Source organism: Schistocerca piceifrons, chromosome 1, assembly GCF_021461385.2.
Source record: "Schistocerca piceifrons isolate TAMUIC-IGC-003096 chromosome 1, iqSchPice1.1, whole genome shotgun sequence".
Taxonomy (NCBI): domain Eukaryota; kingdom Metazoa; phylum Arthropoda; class Insecta; order Orthoptera; family Acrididae; genus Schistocerca; species Schistocerca piceifrons.
The window spans coordinates 781669027-781690061 of record NC_060138.1 but is presented as its reverse complement, the minus strand read 5'-3'; the positions used below and the strand labels follow the sequence as shown (position 1 = coordinate 781690061).

General features: G+C 39.6%; 1 protein-coding gene across 1 annotated transcript in view; it reads right to left on the bottom strand.

The window, feature by feature from the left end:
- LOC124712866 (kinesin-like protein KIF11-A) overlaps window positions 1–21035 on the bottom strand; it is a 226950-nt gene that overhangs the window by 168635 nt on the left and 37280 nt on the right. The window contains exon 4 of the mRNA XM_047242904.1: window positions 10939–11096. Within this exon, the coding sequence (XP_047098860.1) occupies window positions 10939–11096 (158 nt within the window). The remainder of the gene's footprint in view (window positions 1–10938; window positions 11097–21035) is intronic.

Sequence of the window (21035 nt, the reverse complement as noted above, 5' to 3'; positions counted from 1 at the left end):
TCTGCTTTATGAGTTTCACATCCAACTGTATATGCATTATAAAGGAAAGAATGTTACTGGAATGACTTTCAGTACTGGGGATATAGTAGCCAGTGCACATATATTCATGACTCATAGTATACCACGACGTCATCGTGTTGTATACATATGCAAACGGTATACATGGCACCTTACAATACAATACATGTGTGTCGTCATTGTCGTCTCTTCTTTCCCTCGTCAATATTAGAATATGAAAAATGTTTGTGTTTACCTATTTGTTGTTGACAACACACAACTATATGGCCACAATACCACCTGATTCCAGAATAGCTAGCTTAATATAGTATAAAGATAGTGGGTTTCGATGCAGCGTTATTTAGGTGTGATTTTATTCTTCATTTAATCTCCGAGACTAAGAACCAGTTACTCTTAATCAGGCCCAAAACTCGACTTTTAACAAGAGCACTTATGATCAGTCTGTCATAATATTATTAATACGTAAGCTCTATACCTCTATAAGAAAATATCACTGTTCATGAAACAACAAAATATACGAATAAACTTCTTTATATCTTTCCTTTTATTCAATCAAATGCTTTCAAATGTTTATTTCGCACCAACAAATCATTCACACCTCTATGTAGAGTGTAAATGTGTGCATGAAAAGTAGTAGGCTGTTACTGCTGATTACCACGTATGGGCTTATGGGTTGCTAGGCTGCTTCGATCAACAGGATTTATATTGGATTTTGAAATTGATCCTTCTATCCAAACTTATGCCCTCCACAATGGCCCATCGACAGTGGGGTAACCATAAAATATGCTTCCCATTCACGATAATTAAAAATTCACGTAAATTCTATTTTCGCGAGTTTACAGCAAACCACTGGCATCGCGAAAGCAGTCTTGATGCCGCGTCACACTCGCGACACTTATTAGCCTGTCACAAAATTGATCTGCACAAATCCACAATTAATTCCAAGTTCATAATTCGCCCCACACGATTGTGTGCAATTGAACTTTGTCAAATCAATTATTCCTCAAATCGTAATCACAGATCCAGACACTGACCGTTCATAAACGCACAATTAACACACTATTTCTAAGAGTAAAAGAATGACGTCACGTGATCTACTTAGTTATTAAAATATTATTCCAAATGACCTCAAACATTTATCGTCATTCTATTTTAATGGTAATCAGAAAAAATATGATTATTCGAAAAGAAAACATAACAGATTGCAAAGTGCAAGTAACTAAATGACAGCTTTGCGTAGTGTCGGGACTTTATCACGCAAAAGTATATAAAGAAATGCTTTAAATCTCAATTTCTTCATAATAACTGACAGATACAAGTAAGATATTCAACACTTGATAGGTCAATCCTGACCTATAATGTTATAATAGTATTTTTTTTCCCCTTTCAAAATGGTTGTGCATGTATTGCCTGTGAAGAAACTAAATGCAGAAAACTTGTTTAATGTAATGAGGACATTAACAGTACATGTAGAAGCTGTGGGCTTTCAGACACTTTCAGTAGATGATAATTCGACCAACAGAAAATCTGTCCACATTTTCCAAATTCACCAGTAGCCTATAGATATTGAAAGATCATTGTCTTTGATGATAAAATCTTCTGGGTTGACAGCCGAGTCAATTTGGTGTTCTCCAGCAACGTTTCAGCAAGTTTCTTACTTGTCATCTCCAGACACAGTGTCAAGTTCACACCTCGTCTGTATCTTTATAGCCGCTGGACCACGGACTTCTCTGCATCCTCGGCACTGGTCGGGCCAATCAGGCACGAGCGGAATCGGTGCGGTGGCGCGTGGTGGTCGTGGTGGTGGTGGTGGAGCCGCGGGTGCCAGGTCCTGGCATCTCATCTCGGTGCGGCCTGTTTATTCCATCTGCCTCCATCGGTGAGCTCTTTTCTCATTATTGATAATGTTGTGTTCCTTGTACTGCTGAGTTGGAAGCCACTATCCCGATTGACCCGGTTATCACTGACCTGTATCTCCACTGCCTCTTTAATGATAGTGTCCCAGAAATCTTTCGCTCTACACAGTCTCTTGGTTTCTCCAAATTGAAACATGTGTTCTTCACTGAGACTGTGCTCTGTTACTGCGAGTTTTTCTTTTTGTCTGAGGCGGACGCTTCTCACATTTTCAGGGATGTGTTGTGTTATGCAACACTGTGTCTGCCCTATATATTGTTTCCCACATTCACAGGAAATACTGTAGACACCTGGTGTTCTTAGACCCAAGTTGTCCTTCATTAAGCCCAACATATTTCTGATTTTTGCTGGAGGATGGAAGATGGTTTTTATCTTGTTCTTCTCCGGTATCCTGGAAATCTTGGCCATGGGCAGCCCTGCATACGGGAGGAACGCCCAGACCTTTCTTCTTCTTCTTCTTCTTCTTCTTCTTCTTCTTCTTCTTCTTGCCCATCTTGAGAGCACATCTAATCTGTGTTTTGGTGTATCCATTCTTCTGGAAGGTTTTCTTCAGGTGCTGAATCTCAGTAGATAAACTGTCCTTGTCGAATATGTCATGAGCTCTGCAGATAAGAGTAGTGAGCACAGATTTCCATTGTGCTGGGTGAGGGCAGCTGTTGGCATTGATGTACAGGTCTGTGTGTTTTCTTTCGGTAGACCGAGTGTCCCGGTGTGCCATCCGTTTTCTTCTTTATTAGGATATCGAGGAAGGGTAGGCACCCATTATCTTCCAATTCAATTGTGAATTTGATGTTCTCGTGTATGCTGTTCAGGCGGTTGAGAAATTCCATTAGAGGGTACTCGCCGTGCGGCCAGACCGCGAAAGTATCGTACACGTACTGATAAAAGACCTTGGGTTTCCAAGGCGATAGCCTCGAAGTATTCCAGGTACAGATTAGCGATACCTGGTGCCAGTGGGAATCCCATAGCGACTCCATCCACCTGTTGGTAAAACTTTCCCCCACGCTGGAAATAGTGGTCGCCGATTCCACTCACGCCTGATTGGCCCGACCGGCGCCGAGGATGCAGAGAAGCCCGTAGTCCAGCGGCTATAAAGATCCGGACAAGATGTGAACCCGACACTTCGCCTGAAGATGGCAAGTAGGAAACTTGCTGAAACGTTGCTAGAGAACAACACATTGACTCAACTGTCAACCCGAGAAGATTTTATAACAGAGATTTGCCGAGAAAGCCGGCATTCTAATAGATTTTTTTTTTTTTTTTTTTTTTTTTTTTTTTTTTTTTTGCATGGCAGTGTTCATATATTTAAGTGCATACAAAACAAGTCGATAAATCAAGATTCTTGGGCAAACATTTCGTTAATCCTGACACTGCTAGATATGCATCTTTTTGCTGTAGTTAGGGAAGTATAAAATATAGAAAGCTGTAAGCTGCTAAAATATATTTATAGGTTGTCAGTGAATGGCTAAATATTAAACTGATTACTTGGGCATTCAGTGATTATGTTGCAAGTAGCGTGGTTGAATTGGACAAGACTAATGCAGAGGACTGGAATGGTATAGCAAATTTATATATTTGATTATGATCTGATGGAGCACACTCAATGTTAATCAAGATGTCGGTATATCTCACTTAGGCACTTGGTGGAAACTGAAAAGTTAAGATTCTGGAGTATTTGAGAACTAAATGTGTACCCGCAAAAGAAGCTGAGAATTGCAGAGATTCAGAGTAGCGATTAAGGTACCTACAGCAGTGTGCATGACATTTCTGACCATTTTCTAAATTTCAGCATCCGTTATGATGAATTCAAACATGTTTTATCTGATCCCAGCTTTAACCAGAAATTGCTGGTTTCTGTTGTCAATCATTCTAAGAAACTTTGTTGTACCGAGTGCACAAATTTTTTAACTCTTTGTAAGTCTATGACAACTGGTAAGCAGTTCAGACATTTGGACAGTGGCAGTTTTATGCTCCCATGAACATTTCCTGTAAAAGTAGTTACATAGTTATTAGACTTTGCACAAGGCTTACTGTTAACACCTTCCTTCAGAAAGCTGCAAAATGAAGAGAGCACTAGCAGCTGAACTCATTCTGTAAATACTTACGGCTAATGTTGTGATGTGTGAAAATTATTCTACTCAACACACGGTAACAAAAGTGCAAGAAAGTTATAGGGACCAGTGTAAATATTGTAATGAATAATTTTTACAATAATAATAAAAATAATAATTTTAATAATAATAATAATAGAACTTCTGTACAATCTCTTGGCGGCTTTAAAAAGAGGAAACTTCACTATGCCTCTTGATATATTTTTATTTTTATCTGTTTCTTCACTATTACATACTACTGCATTCCAGATACCTCCACATATCCTCAATGCAAAATGCTTTTGCTCTTTGATGAAGCACATATTGTGCTCATAGATCAGTGTAAAATGAAATTTAAGTGTTGCACAGTCCTCTGAAAATTCCAAGAAATAAAAATCACGTTTTAAGGCACATTCTGACAAACACCTCTTCGAACACTTAATAAGCATTGCTTACTGCATACCATATACTTGTCCTTCCAGATTTACTCAAAGGGAACAATAATTTCTTTTGAATTTCAAACTGGAAAAACTAAGCAAACTCTCTGCCAGGAGTTATTGTGAATAACTGCCACACTTAAAGTGCCAGTCCTATGCAATTAAAGCATTCTAATTCTCAGAGAAATTAACTGTCAGGAGACTCAACAGTATTGTTATTAGCACCTTCAGCCTCATAATCATGAAGCCAACAAATTGCAATCAGATCAAAAGCTATGTGGCACTGTCACAAGAAATGATTTATGGGGAACACTGCACAGAACATTGGTAAAAGATGCAGGATAAGCTAAAGTGAAAGCAGCGAGAAGTGCACAGATAAAGGTTCAACTAGAAGAAGAATTGGGCGGAGCTGCAACTCTCACTCCTCTTCTGCACTGATAGTGGTACAGAAAATGTAATATAGGGTGACAGGATTTGAAGTTCATGTCTGGGCTAGGAAGGGCAAGATGAAGATTGCTGGAGATACAGCAAGCTATAGAAGATGGCTCTCTCAGCTCTGCCGTAAACACACTACATGTTCCCAGCAGCCAATAGCATTTCATACTGGCAGGAGATGTAAAAGCAAATCCCATCGGACCCACAGTTTTAGAGCCATCGGTTGAAAGATGGCAGCACCCTAGATGTAGATGAAATGGACATAAGAGAGACTGACAAATCATGGGGCAACAGACTATGACTTTCGAAAAAACTGGTCCTAATCTGTGGCCTGGCCCCTTGCAAGGTTAAGTGCAGGAGAAAATGAGGAGAGCACAGTCGGGGGAGGGGAGATGGAGATCTCAGCAGAGGGAAACGAGATGCTTTCCAGTCGGTAATACCGCCCAAGGGTGGGTATCTGGACACCCGTTGTATGTAAAGGGAACCAGATGCATGAGATGATCAGATAAGTGTGTCATGTCTATTGCTCAGGAGACCAAGAGCTGGTACTGTTGAATTTGAAGAGGAAAGATCCCCATTTTGGGAAGGAGACTATAGAAAGGGGCTAGTCCAAATGGCACCAGTGGCCAGACACATGCCACGTTGGTGGAATGTTTGTAACAGTTTCAAACTGAAAGAGCCACCGAGCCATAAACCTGGGAACCATGGTTCAGTGGATAGAAGTAGTGTCATTCATACCACATCATTTGTGCCCCCAAGATCTATCGGCAAGGAAACAGCCAGTGTTAAGCTTCCACATGCAGCTAATCCTCATGTGATTAATGTGGCACAGCTAACACAAATTTTTATCAAAAAGGCGCCCAAGAAATGAGAGTACTACAGCATCCAGGTGCTTGGTACCTAAATATAGTTCCAGGTCAGGATGGACCATTGTACAACAGCAGAAACACATGAGCCGTGTTTTGTATGGAAAGATTTGAAACCAGTAGACACCTGCTGGATGGCATCTTTGAGCTGGCATTCTGCATAAGCTACCTATTGGGAGATTTACCAAATGCAAAACTCGTCAACATACAACACAAAGGTGACCAGCAGCCCAACAGATGTCAATGTTCCATCGATAGCAATGAGTAAGTGTGCAACACATGCCATTCTCTTAGACCTGTGGGGAGCTTAGAAGTGCCGACTAACCCAGAACAACAGGTGGGAAAATTGATCAATAAAAATCGGTACGGGGCCTCAAAAGCCTCAGTCATGGAGGGTAAGTAATATGTGAGGGCACCAAGAGATATCTTGCAACTTAGGCAGGTCAAAAAACTGCAATAAGATGTTGGCACATACAAAAAGCCTTTTGGATTGCTGCTTACAACCTAAGCAGATGGTCTACTGTGACTTGTCTATCCCAGAGACCACACAGACAGCGAGACAAACTACCCTGATATTCGAGAACACAGCATAATCAGCAGGCAACCATCTTTTTAAGCATCTTACAGATTATGTTGGTCAGGCTAATCGGCCAGTAACTGTTTGGATAAGTTGGGTTCTTGGCTGGCTAGAGGGTTGTGTCAACTATGCTATCTCATATGGGGAAGGCACCTTTCTGTCAATTACAATTGGAGACCCTCAGGAGATGTTGCCTTTAAGGAACATTCAGGTGCTGGATCAACTGATTTGTATTGAATCAGGGCCCAGGGCTGTGTTGTGGGGTGAGCCAAGAGCCTGAAGTAGTTGAAAGTCAGAAGGGTTCAATATAGGATTCAGGACAGTGGGGAGCGAAATGTAACAGGAATGTCTGCAACTTGTCACTCCTACAGTAGGAAGTCAGCCAGAAAGGAGACACGGCGCACGCAGCACCACTTACTGTGCCTGATTTGACAGCAAGCCTTAGCATGAAGTTGCTAGAAAGTGATAAGTTTCATTTGTGAAGGATGTTGTCTGAGTCGTTGAAGGGTGCTCCATAATAGCAATTGCAGTGTCTTTGAGCCACGACAGCACCCACCATCGGTGAGGGGTTGGAAAGTGGTGTGGGGTGGGATGGTGTGGTGTGGTGGTGTACAAAGCAAGGTGTATGCGACTGAACTGCGCATGTGCCTGCTGGCGATTGCTCAAATTAACCGAATGTAAAGAGTTGTGACGTCACGCTAATCGTAAGCAGTCAGTAGTTAGGAAGTATTGCATAGTCTTTGTTCTAAGGCATATGAGACAATCCCTGGAGCTTAGGCCCACAAAGGTAAGACCAGTGGCAAAGCCAAAGTGACACCACCTGCTGACAGATGGCAACCAGGAGATGATCTGAAGGAATGGGAGAACTAGGTGGCCGAGGTAAGACAACTGCAGCCTTGTCAACAGCCTCATTTACCATCAGACTGACATGACCAGGTACCCACATAAACATCGCATTGGTTCTCTCTCTCTCTCTCTCTCTCTCTCTCTCTCTCTCTCTCTCTCTCTCTCCCCCCCCCCTTCCTGGTCTGCTGGTTGTGCAACACGTGATTCTGCCACCGGAGGTCATGATGTTAGTGTAAGATTGTCATATATGCATAATGTAAGCATTTGTAATTCTTTTGAACTTCAGTATACAACAGGTGCTCAGCAGGTTTTTATTCCTGGATCTTCTGTTCCTTGTTGAAAACTGACCAAACGCAAACTTTGAGGGGACGTTCCATACAGTTGATCCACGAAGGTGGTTGTTCACAAGGGCTGCCTTTGTGAAGTGATCATCCACAGTTGCCACATTTTGGGTCTGCCGTCCAGTAGGAGAAAATCTGCCTAAAGCGTAAACATCTAATATAAATGTGTGTGTGTATCTGTACAAATATCCATATGCCCTTTCTGTAAACGTCTGATAAAATGTATGCCTCACTACTAGAAATTATAATGGAACTCATCTGTCTGCAGTGTAAGATCTCTATGGAAGATGATTCCTTCAGCCCTGCTCAAAGTTTCATGTGGATCAATGGTCACTCACAGGTATGTCACCTATAGAATTAGATGCTCAAAGAGCTGTGGATTGAGCAGCAGATGAGGTTTTAATTAATAACAAACGATTTCAATTTTTTCCCAGAGGTAACTTCCCCATATTTGTCTTCAATGTTTTCAACAAAAGTAATGGTTTCATTGCAGAAAAAGTATTTCCACCAGTCCAAGTACATATCAAGTATTGTGTGAAGTGTTTAGCATCCAGACATCAAGCTTGTCCCTCTTCCCATCGGGTAGCCAGGGAAGGAATTGTCGTGGGGCCATACTATCTTAGTAGCGTTGTACCTCTGCTTTATGAAAATTTTTCCCGTCTAAGGAGACTGCTGAGGCCTTGCAGCCAACATTGAAAGGAAGTTTAATTAATCTTTTGCCATGCCACAACCCACTGTTAATGGGGGCTCTCCTCACTGGCACCACCCAACTAGTAAACTGTTGCCACCCAGCCCCTGTGCCCCAGGCACGATTGATTTGCATGGGGAGCTTCCAACTCGGGCATCAACAGTGCCATCCGTGCATGGTCAGGGAAGATACCTAATATCAAAACCCACAAACCAGATCCCAGCACAATTGGCACCAAGAAGGCAGTAAGGAAAAAAGCATAGTACAAAAACAGACTTGCAGCACAGAAAGGGAAGTACTGTTGCAAGGTGTGGTGATACACTACTTTTTACTGTATCAAATATTGCAGCAATGACATATGGTAAGCGTTCGCCAGAGTTTATTAATTTGATATAATATTTAACAAAGATAATGTTTACATAAATTATGTTAATTTTTTTGAACTACAGATGTGTGTGTGATTCTTATGTTTCACAACAGACACAGTAATTTATGAGCCAGCTGAAGCAATGTTCAACCTAGCTCAGAATGTTGACATTGCTGAACACTTATTTCGGAGGCAATAACCGTGCACAAGATGATGCCGCGTGTTTCCCTTAGACGCTATTTCACCTCCACGTGACAAAATTATTTCCAAACTATGGCTACAAAATACCCGGAAAATCTCTTACCCTCACACCGGCCACCCTTTATATAAATGAACAAGCATTTGACTACTATGTAGTTTCAACATAATCCTTTTTTCATATGTATGTTCCAACTTATGACTATATGTACATCAGTCTGTAAGTCCATCTTCCATCACATGTTTAAATTGGACAGCAGGTATGTAATTAATAAAACAGATCACATTGTTTACCCCATGAAACATGGCAATTTCATATACTGTTCAAATTCATCATTGCACACATTTAATGAAAATATGTCTTTCAAATCTTATTACAGTACTGAGTAAAACTGAATAGTTATCAACTACTAGTGATGGAAACCCCCTCAAGGCTGCATTACCTTGGGCTAATCTTGTTATAACAAGTTTTACGGACTGGATATAAAGAGGGGTTCACGCAACGGGACTATTGCATGTGGATAGAGAGAGGATAGAACCTGTACACCAACAGGGGAAGAAAGGAAGGAAAAGGAGGAATTTGGAGTGTAAAGACAGAGAGAGGACATGAGAGACTCCAAAGACTGGTACCCCTCCCACCCTAGACTACCCTTCTGTGGGAGGTTTTACACTGGTGGACCAGATAGTAGTGGTGTTTGTCAATTCTACAGAATCTTCTTCACACCATGCCTCTCACTATGGTATGCCAATGGAAAGTATAGTGCAGTTACCTAGTTCGATTTCCAGAGAGAAAGAAGAGAATAATGAAAGATGAGACTATTGTACTGAATCTTACACCTGCTTATTCAAAGGTTTCAGATACAATTGCTCATTTCTGTAAAATGGGGATTGATTCAACTTAGTAACTAAGTACAATTATCCTTACCAAACAAACTCGTACAATCCATACCATTTCATTACCCCCCCCCCCCCCCCCCCCCCCACACACACACACACACACACACACACACACGGTATAATGCCTTTCCCCACCATAATTATTCGAACTCTACTTGCTCATAATAAAATAGAAATCCTCTCCCGGTTGTGTTGGAATGCTGGGTTAAACTAATAAAGCATCTCTTAATGTTACAATGAATCTAAAATATCATTTCAAAAATGTGGGTAAACCAAAACATTTGCTATTGAATAACAGAACACAGTTTTTAGCCAGGAAGTTTAAAAAATTTTTGGCATGGGAAGGTGTGAACAATGTAATAATTTCTAAATATCATTCACAAAGTAACCCAGCATCAAGGGTCATGCACAAGTTGGGCGGGCATTGTCAGGCTTACTGCAGGGCTAGACATTCAAAATGCATACATATGGTGAGAGAATTTGAAAATCTGCTAAATGAGTTGTCACATTCAGTTACAAAGGTTTCCCCAAGGGGAACAGTAGAAGAACACAAAGAAGGACTAAAGTGGGTTGAGTGACCATAGGAGGATGCTGTTACATAGGAGCCAAAGGGCAATAATGTGCAAGATTTGCTAATGAGAAAAGGCTGAGAAAAGGAAAAAGAGATGGGAGAAAGGTATACCTATGCAGTACAAGGTGGTCGATTTGGTCACCTTGTGGGATGTGAAACAGCCTAAAAATCACATCCAGGATAACCAGCTCACCAGTCATCAATTAGGACCAGACTCATCCTCTGAAGTCCCAAAAGTGGCATGTCAAAATGCTTCATTATGCTGGCAGGTCACATTTTTGTTTCATTATGTAATTGGACATATTTGGAAGGAGATGAAGTTTCATGTAATGATTCTTTAAAACAGTTTCCTATATATTTTAAAGCTGAAATACAGTTCATACTCAATTACAAGAAATTCAATTTACAACAACTGTTTGTATGTCTATCCAACTTAGACATTTTCAAGACTTCTGTGGACACAGCAAAGGCTTCATCACCCTGTTATGTCTTGCTATGCAACTTAAGATTTCCTTGAGACAGTCATATACACACCATAAATGTCAGTTCCAGTCTGTCTCCGGTAGCAGCCTATGAACTGACAGTTTGAGTAGTATCAATTTCATACATGTAATATCTGAGTAGTTTAAATAATACAGCACATCTAATAATTTACCACAACCAATTAAATGATTTTCATTGTATTTTTCTTACCGTATTTTACTGTTGTCATCAATTGGAGACAGCAAATCAAACAGCTCTTCGTTGTACAACTCCAGAAAAGACACTCTAATGGTGTACTCAACATCTTGTATTCGCAGTTCATCAATTAGATGTCCTACAGCTCTCGGAATAACACCAGCAAGAGGATCCTAAATTAAAATGACACTGTTTTAACACAAAGCTTCCAGTTCTTTGGGTTTATTAGACTTTAACCATGTAAATGTCTCAATTTCAAGACAAATGCATTTATTACATATGATACATGTTTGATGTCTCAGCCTGTTCAGGTCAACTGCAATTTGGTCCAGTCAAGTGTTATTATCCTCACTGATATTAAGATGTGTAAGGCATAAAAAATTAAGTAGGATAATAAACAATTTAAACAATGGAAAACCCAGAAAGGAATAACAAGAATATTATAGTGAAAAATATTAGATTGATAATTACCATATAGAGAGAAGTTTCAAACAGGCACAAAAAGACTGTTACACATTTGAACTATTGGCCAAAGGAGCAAGAAGATGGCCCCAACAGACACAGACGTGTGAATGGTTTGCTGATAAATTGGATTGTAGGAGCATGCAGGGACACAATGGAGACAGTAGGAGTGTGTGGGGACATGATGGAGGCAGGGTAGGCCTGCACTTGGGAGATTTTAAGGACGGGGAGCAGAAATGGAGAGGAGCAGAGGAGGTGTGTCAGTCGAATACAGGGTATCCAAAAAATCTGGGTACATACAGAATTCTAATAAACATTCTATAAATATTAATGAATAATAATAAAATAAATTCTAATACATTTTGTTTTTTCCAGATTGAATGATGGCTCTGTCAAAAGGAGTAAAAGTTAGTATTCGAAGTGGACGAGAAGGATCGCACTACCACAAAACTGCAGAAGAATTTAACCTTTGACACCCTCATCAGCAATCTATTTGTTTTACTGCCATCAGGAAATTAATCACCACGTTTAAAGTAATAGGCAGTATGATGGACAAACTGCATTTTGGATGACCTACGACTTTTAGACGAAATTAAAGAGGCTGTCTTTGCCAACTTTATGCTAGCCCAAAGAAATCACTTCATCTGACATTCATGGAGTTGGGTGTTCCAAGGTCAACCATCTACAAAATCCTGGTAGAGGAGAGGTTTCATCTGTAAAAGATACAGCTATTGCATCACTTAAATGAAGATGGCTCCAACAGACACAGATGTGTGAATGGTTTCCAGATAAATTGGATGAAAATTTCAATTTTACTGAAGACTGTGTGTAGTGAAGTGATGAAGCTGTGTTTTATGTCAATGGTGAAGTGAATAGAAAATCTTTGATACTGGTCCCAAAGCAATCCACACTGGACGAGTACATACAAACAGCAGGACTGCCAGAAGATGATGTGTGCTTTGTGGAAAGCTCTTCTTTGAAGAAGATGTAACAGATGACATTTATCGGAACATGCTGAGAGATAAATTTACGTCTCAAACTGAGTGTCGGTGTAGGGTGACAGACTTCCAGACTGGTTTCAGCAGGATAAGGGCCCTGCCCATTTTTCTGCAGCTGTTAGAGATTGATTGAATGACAATTTTCCTCATTGGATTGGGAGAGGAGGTCATATGGAGTGTTCGCCTCATTCGCCAGACCTTTCTCCCCTTTATTTCTTTTTCTGGGGTATGCTGAAAGAGAATGTTTTCTCTATGAAGATAACAAATTTAAACCACCTGACAGAACAAACTACCGTTCAGTGTGCTAAAATTGATGGCAATTCAAACCTATTTCATTGAGTTCACCTAAATCACGCAAATCTCGTCAAATTACACATTGAAAAGCATGGAGATCATGTTGAAAATAACATTCATTAATGTTAAAGTGACTAAAACATGCTTTATTATTATTATTATTATTATTATCATCATCTTTCCTTTCTCAGACCCTAGGTCTGGTTCGGAATGAAAGTGACGCGGACCTTGATCAAGCGTCACTTCCTTTTAACTGTACGGTATATGTTACATTGCGTTTAGGAACTTTCAGGTAATTGAACATCTATCAATAACTAAAGATTTCTCTAGTTGTATATATAAGTTTGGACGTAGCTGTATTGCATTGATGTACTGGTGGATATTGCGTGGTATGACTCCTGTAGTTGAAAGTATAATTGGTATAATGTCAACTTTATCCTGATGCCACATGTCCTTGACTTCCTCAGCCAGTTGGATGTATTTTTCAATTTTTTCTCCTGTTTTCTTCTGTATATTTGCTGTATTGGGTATGGATATTTCAATTAGTTGTGTTAATTTCTTCTTTTTATTGGCGAGTATGATGTCAGGTTTGTAATGTGGCGTTGTTTTATCTGTTATAATGGTTCCGTTCCAGTATAATTTGTATTCATCATTCTCCAGTACATTTTGTGGTGTATACTTGTATGTAGGAACGTGTTGTTTTAAAAGTTTATGTTGTAAGGCAAGCTGTTGATGTATTATTTTTGCGACGTTGTCATGTCTTCTGGGGTATTCTGTATTCGCTAGTATTGTACATCCGCTTGTGATGTGATCTACTGTTTCTATTTGTTGTTTACAAAGTCTGCATTTATCCGTTGTGGTATTGCGATCTCTAATAATATGCTTGCTGTAATATCTGGTGTTTATTGTTTGATCCTGTATTGCAATCATGAATCCTTCTGTCTCACTGTATATATTGCCTCTTCTTAGCCATGTGTTGGATGCGTCTTGATCGATGTGTGGCTGTGTTAGATGATACGGGTGCTTGCCATGTAGTGTTTTCTTTTTCCAATTTACTTTCTTTGTATCTGTTGATGTTATGTGATCTAAAGGGTTGTAGAGGTGGTTATGAAATTGTAGTGGTGTAGCCAATGTATTTATGTGGGTGATTGCTTTGTGTATTTTGCTAGTTTCTGCTCGTTCTAGAAAGAATTTTCTTAAATTGTCTACCTGTCCATAATGTAGGTTTTTTATGTCAATAAATCCCCTTCCTCCTTCCTTTCTGCTTAATGTGAATCTTTCTGTTGCTGAATGTATGTGATGTATTCTATATTTGTGGCATTGTGACCGTGTAAGTGTATTGAGTGCTTCTAGGTCTGTGTTACTCCATTTCACTACTCCAAATGAGTAGGTCAATATTGGTATAGCATAGGTATTTATAGCTTTTGTCTTGTTTCTTGCTGTCAATTCTGTTTTCAGTATTTTTGTTAGTCTTTGTCTATATTTTTCTTTTAGCTCTTCCTTAATATTTCTATCATCTATTCCTATTTTTTGTCTGTATCCTAGATATTTATAGGCATCTGTTTTTTCCATCGCTTCTATGCAGTCGCTGTTGTTATACAATATGTAATCATCTTGTTTAGTGTGTTTTCCCTTGACTATGCTATTTTTCTTACATTTGTCTGTTCCAAAAGCCATATTTATATCATTGCTAAATACTTCTGTTATCTTTAGTAATTGGTTGAGTTGTTGATTTGTTGCTGCCAGTAGTTTTAGATCATCCATGTATAGCAAATGTGTGATTTTGTGTGGGTATGTTCCAGTAATATTGTAACCATAATTTGTATTATTTAGCATGTTGGATAGTGGGTTCAGAGCAAGGCAGAACCAGAAAGGACTTAATGAATCTCCTTGGTATATTCCACGCTTAATCTGTATTGGCTGTGATGTGATATTATTTGAATTTGTTTGGATATTAAGTGTGGTTTTCCAGTTTTTCATTACTATGTTTAGGAACTGTATCAATTTAGGATCTACTTTATATATTTCCAATATTTGCAGTAACCATGAGTGGGGTACACTATCAAAAGCTTTTTGGTAATCGATGTATGCGTAGTGTAGCGACCTTTGTTTAGTTTTAGCTTGATATGTCACCTCTGCATCTATTATCAGTTGCTCTTTACATCCTCGTGCTCCTTTGCAACAGCCTTTTTGTTCTTCATTTATAATTTTGTTCTGTGTTGTATGTGTCACTAGTTTCTGTTTAATGACTGAAGTTAATATTTTGTATATTGTTGGTAGGCATGTTATGGGGCGATATTTAGCTGGGTTCGCTGCGTCTGCTTGATCTTTAGGTTTCAGATAAGTTATTCCATGTGTAAGTGTATCAGGGAATGTGTATGGGTCTGCAATGTAACTGTTAAATAATTTAGTTAGATGTGAATGTGTTGAGGTGAACTTCTTTAACCAGAAATTTGCTATTTTATCATTTCCAGGGGCTTTCCAATTGTGAGTAGAATTAATTGCTTGGGTGACTTCATGTTGCAAAATTGTCACTTCAGGCATTTGTGGTATCATCTTGTATGTGTCTGTTTCTGCTTGTATCCACCGTGCATGCCTGTTATGTTGCACCGGGTTTGACCATATGTTGCTCCAGAAGTGTTCCATGTCTGTTATGTTTGGTGGATTGTTTATTTCAATGTGTGTGTTATCTATTGTCTGGTAAAATTTCTTTTGGTTTGTGTTGAATGTTTGGTTTTGTTTTCACTTTTTTTGTATCTTCTGAGTCGTTTGGCGAATGCTTGTAATTTCTGCTTCTTTTCGTCTAATTGCTCTGTCGCTTCTTGTTGTGAGATTTTACCTAACCTTTTTCGTTTTTTTTCTGAGATTTCATTTCTTATAAATTGTGTTAGCTGTCCGATGTCTTTTCTCAGTTTTTCTATTTTGATCTGTAGCCTGTGTTGCCATGCTGGTTTTGTGGGTTTCTTCTGTGTGTTGGTTGGTTCAGATCTCTGCCTAGTGTGTATATTTAGTGTAGTGAGTGCTCCTATATATACCAGTAGTTGTAACTCTTCCATAGTTGTGTTTTCATTTATTTTGTTGTGTATGATTGTGTTGATAGTTTTTATTGTTGTTTCGACTTGTGGGTTATTTGGTGGTCTACGCAAGAATGGTCTAATGTCTGTATTTGTGTCTTTGTATTCTATATATGTTAGCTGAAATTTTTCTTCTGTATCTAATATCTGTGTCACTTTGTGTTCTATTTGTGCTTGTTCTGGTGGCTGCCTTAAGATTTTGTTTTCCTCTGATTGTTTAATTGGTGTGTGTTGTTCTTTGTTTGTTTGCTCTTGGATGTTTGAGTCCATTACTGTATTTTCTTCTTCTTCTGATTGCACATTATTTTGTTCCAGTATTTGTTGTACTTGTTGTTTGATGTTATCTAATTGTGACTGGGGTATCCTGTTATTTTTTATTATTCCACGGATCTGATCAGCTAGTCGTCGTTCTGTTAAAAATTTTAATTCTGGGTATCTGGTAATAAATGTTGTGTATACTTGTGATCTGTATCCAGTTGTGTTGGTTCCTAGGTTTGTTGCTTGGTAATAACAGAACATGAGGTGTCGATTAACTTCATCTGACCATCTCATCCTCTGTCTTTGTTTTCCTTCTAGGGTGGTTGCAGGAAGCATATCCTGCAAAACACCTCTATTTGGATTTAAATCATTTTCCAGTTGGCTAGCAGTGTCGTTACCATTGTGGGCGGGCATAGGGTTCAAGCGTCGTCCCCGACCATGACGGCGCTTGTCCGAGGCTTCATTATTTCTGTCCTGAACCAACAATCACACTAGAAGGGGGGTTAGCCCTATTAGTGGTTTGTTCTTTTCGTCGCCTTTTACGACTGGCAGAACATACCGGAGGCCTATTCTTTTCCCGGGCCTCCACGGGATTTATTATTATTATTATTATTATTATTTTTTTCTTTTTGAATTCCCTGTGTGCCCATATACCCTGTACAAGGCTGCATAGTGCCGCAATGAGAGCAGGGAAAGGAGTAGGTGGGTGAAGGACCAGTTGATGATTGGGGGTTACCAGGACGTAGGACATATTGTAAGGAGAGTTCCCACCTGCACCGTGCAGAAAAGCTGGTGTTGGTAGAAAGTAGGCAGAGGTCACGCGCTGGGAAGCAGTCATTGAAGTGAAGCACACTGTATTGGGCAGCATGTTCAGCAACTGGTTGGTGCAGCTGCCTCTTGGCCATAATTCTTTAGTGGCCATTCACACAGACATACAGTTAGTTTGTTGCCATGCCAGCATAGAATGCAGCACAATGGTGGCAGTTTACTTGTAGATAACATGACTGGTTTCACAGGTAGACCTGTCCGATGGGATAGGTGATGCATGTGACTGAATGGGAGTAGGTGGTGGTGGGAGGATGTATGGAACAGGTCTAGCATCTAGGTCTACTGCAGGGATTTGAGCCATAAGGCAAGGGGTTGGGAGCAAGGGTTCAATGGGCAGCAAAATACTGATGTGAGAGTGGTAGGAAGGATAGTGGGTAGGGCATTCCTCATTTCAGGGCTCAATGAGAGGTAGTCAAAACCTTGGCAGAAAATGTGATTCTGTTGCTCCAGGCCTCGGTGGTACTGAATGACAGCCAGGACGGTGGTATGTAGGCAGACACTGGGGAGACGAGGCACCTTCAGTCTGTGACAAGTTCAGTATTACCCTTGGTATATTTGTAGAAAGGCTATTCGTCACTACTGAGGCAATAGCCACAGGTGGCTAGTCTGCATGGAAGGTATTTCTTTGTATTGTATGAGTTACAGCTGTCTAAGTGGAGGTGTTGGTGGCTATGATATGGACAATGGTAGTGTGGTCATTTTTGAGATGGATGTCAACATCAAGGAAGGTGGCTTGTAGGGTTGACAATGATCAGGTGAAGTGAATTGGGTACAAGTGGTTGAGGTTCTGGAGGAATGTGGATACGGTGTCCTCACACTCGGTCCAGATGATGATTTCATCAATGAATCTGAACCAGGTAAAGGGTTTCAGCTTCTGGGTGGTTAGCAAGGGTTCCTCTAGGTGGCTCATGAATAAGTTGGCACAGGATGGTGCCATGTGGACGCTCGGTGCTGGAACACAAATGTGTGACAGGTGATTCCTTCAAATGGCGAAGTAACTGTAGGTGAGTGTGTAACTTATCATGGCCAGGAACCTGTTTTTAGTCTTGAGTCAGCACTTCAATAGCAGCAAGGCCATGGGCATTAGGGACGTCAGTGCAAAGGGAAGTGGTATCAACAATGACAAGCAGGGTGCTGTGTGGTAAAGGATCAGTAACTGTGGAGAGTTAGTGCAGGAAATTGTTAGTATCTTTTTCATAGGAGTGCAGGTTATGGGTAATAGACTATAGGTGTTCTATGAGAGCAGAGATTCTCTTACTGGGGACACAGTAAACAGCCACAATAGGGCATCTTTGATGGTTCGGGTTATGTATTTCTTTTGGAAAGAACTGATACTTCAATGGGATTAAGGTTTGTGAAGGAGAGGTTGATGGTTGTGTTTCAAGGTCTGTCTAGGTTCTGGATTCCGTATGGTTGTGGGAGGGAGTTCCTGAGGACATGATAAGTCTAGCAGGTCTGTGAGGCAGAGTTTGTCAGTTATGAGGGGATAGAGGAGAGATATGGGGGTTGTTGCAGAGGCAGTGAATAGTGGTAGTCCAGTGTGGGAGTAGATGGTAAACACGTCCTATCAACATAAGCTTTTCTGAACTGTGCATGTGGGAATTCCCCGTGTAGTATACCCTACATTCTGATAACCCACTCCCGGCCCGGGCCTCTAACTTTGCTAGTCCTTGTGTTACATTTATCTATCCCCTTCTCTGCTCCCACTCCAGCACTACACTGCCTTCTACCAATACATGCCTGAGTCTTTTCCCCTTTCTCTACTTTCTCCTTTTCCACCCCCATCCACACTCCTCAAACCTCCAAACAGCACCTAGCAGCCCTACCCTCTCTCCATCACATCTCTGCATGCTCCTACACACAGCACTGTATCTTCCACCAACCTAACCCTCGCATCCCTTCCCTTCCCTCCCCCAAACTCTTCCTTACCATCCTCCCTTCCCCACTACCCATAGATTGTTTCTCTCATCAACCGCATCTACTGTGCACAGTCCGGCAGTGCCGAAAGACAGTGGTAAACACATGTGCAAGTTGTGCTTGTGGGAATGTGTGCGTTTTCTACTTTAGAAGGCTTTTTGGTAGAAAGCTAAAATGTATATCAGCCTTTTAGTGTGTCTGCATTTTAACAAGTTATCTTACTCAAGAAGCTGCAGGGCTTTCAGATATTCCTGTTTCTACGAGGACATATTATTCCAGTCCTTTTAACTGTTTCACTGTTGATGTATTTGTCTACATGCTTTCTGCACATAAAACAGCCAACTCCTTAACCATTACTATTATGTGAACACAAGATTAAATTCTGTGACTTATTTTTTTTAATTAAAAAAAAAAGCGTATCAGTAAGGATGAGAATAACTCATGAATTCATTTCTTGTCAACAATGTTGTTCTCACGCAGCTAACTCAAATTACTGTGTGTTGCCATGCCCACTATCTTGGCTCACCAAATGTACCAGGTTTGGAACCAGCTATAGCTGGCCAAACCATCCAAGATGCTCACCATTTTGTATCAACCAGTGAACAATTGTACCCTGACCAATGTAACAGATGTGCCAAGTATTGTACTCAAACCCTATGTAATACAATTCTTACAGATGACATCTTTATTGTGACATACAAACTGATTGCTTTAAAGTTCTGACCAATCCACCACCACAAATCTGTTAACAATAGCCAAAAATAATAACAAAAGTAGTTTTAATGTCTTACAAACAGCTAAGAAATCTGAAATGTAACTCGGGTATTTTTTTATTGAGTAACTGACAAGGAGAGGGACATCAGAGGTGCAACTGATTTTTTTAAACTATCTATACGGTGATGCAGGTTAAGATCTCCTATCATTCACTGCAGCCATTCACCCTGGTGGGCCTTCATTTGAGGGTAATTGAAAAAAATCTGAATTTTGGGCGACACTTAGTAGCGTTAAAAAATTATAATTAATTAGTCTAATTGTTGATACAATGAACAGGATAACAGCTTCACATACAGGAGGTTGTGAATCAAATCTTGTCAAATGAAGTAACATTTTTATTTTTATTTTTAAATATTCATCAATATAATTTCAATCATCATTTTTATTCAATTAATTGATTTAAATATAATGTTTTAAATCCATTCCTTTGCCATATAATTTTAATCATAATAACTTCTTCATTTGCTCTCATTCTTCTTCCTATCATTTTTCCCCACTCTGAATATTCATCATATGTTTCTAATTAATTTTATGCATTAATTTTGATTTAATTTCTTTTATTTTGTCACCCTGCCTTTTTTTTTGTCTGCATTACTGCAATCACTATATTTCTCATTTTGCTCAAGTTTTGTTGTACTTACAAAACTGTCTTTCATGTAAATTTTCACCTGCGTTATTTTGTCCATAGTGCAACAGGTATTCAGGTTTATTACGTTCTGAATGTTTGTATGACGACTACCACGCAAACAAAAATTGCACAATAACTGAATATTAAACAAATGAAGAAGTTCATACAGTGATTAAAATAAAGTGTCAAAAGAATAGAAATAAAAAATTACATTTAAACCAATTAAATGAATAAAAATAACGAGCAAATTAATTTTGATAAATATTTAAAAAATAAAATAAAAAATTTGCATATTTAACGAGATTCGAACCCACAACCTCCTATATGTGAAGCTGTTACCCTATCCATTATATCAGACAACCGGACTATATAAGGCAACTTTTTTAATGCTCTTAAATGTCACACAAAATTCCGAATTTTTCTTTGTCAATTACTCGCAAATGTGGACCCACCAGGATGAATGGCTGCAGTGTGTGATACTTGGGATCATAACCTACATCACCATATAGATAGTTTCAGAAAGTCTATCACATCACTGGGCACGTCTCCTTGTGAGTACTGGTAATAATCCTCAAATAATTTTAGAAAATTTAAATGTGGGACCAGGCATTTGTTATGTTAGAAATCGTTTTTTAGCAGTGTAACAGTGAGCATAAATTGCTATGTATTCACAGTGTACAAAATACTTAACACACCACGAACATATGTAAGGCTACTACTAAATTGGCACTTAGTGCAGGAACTACCAATCCTGCATGATCTATTTTATGGGCATAATTTTTAGGCAGGCAGGATGAAACTTAAAAAATAGGCAGCATTTTGTCACCGGAAGAAACCATGATCTATTTAGTAATTTCATAGACAAATAGCATCAAAAAG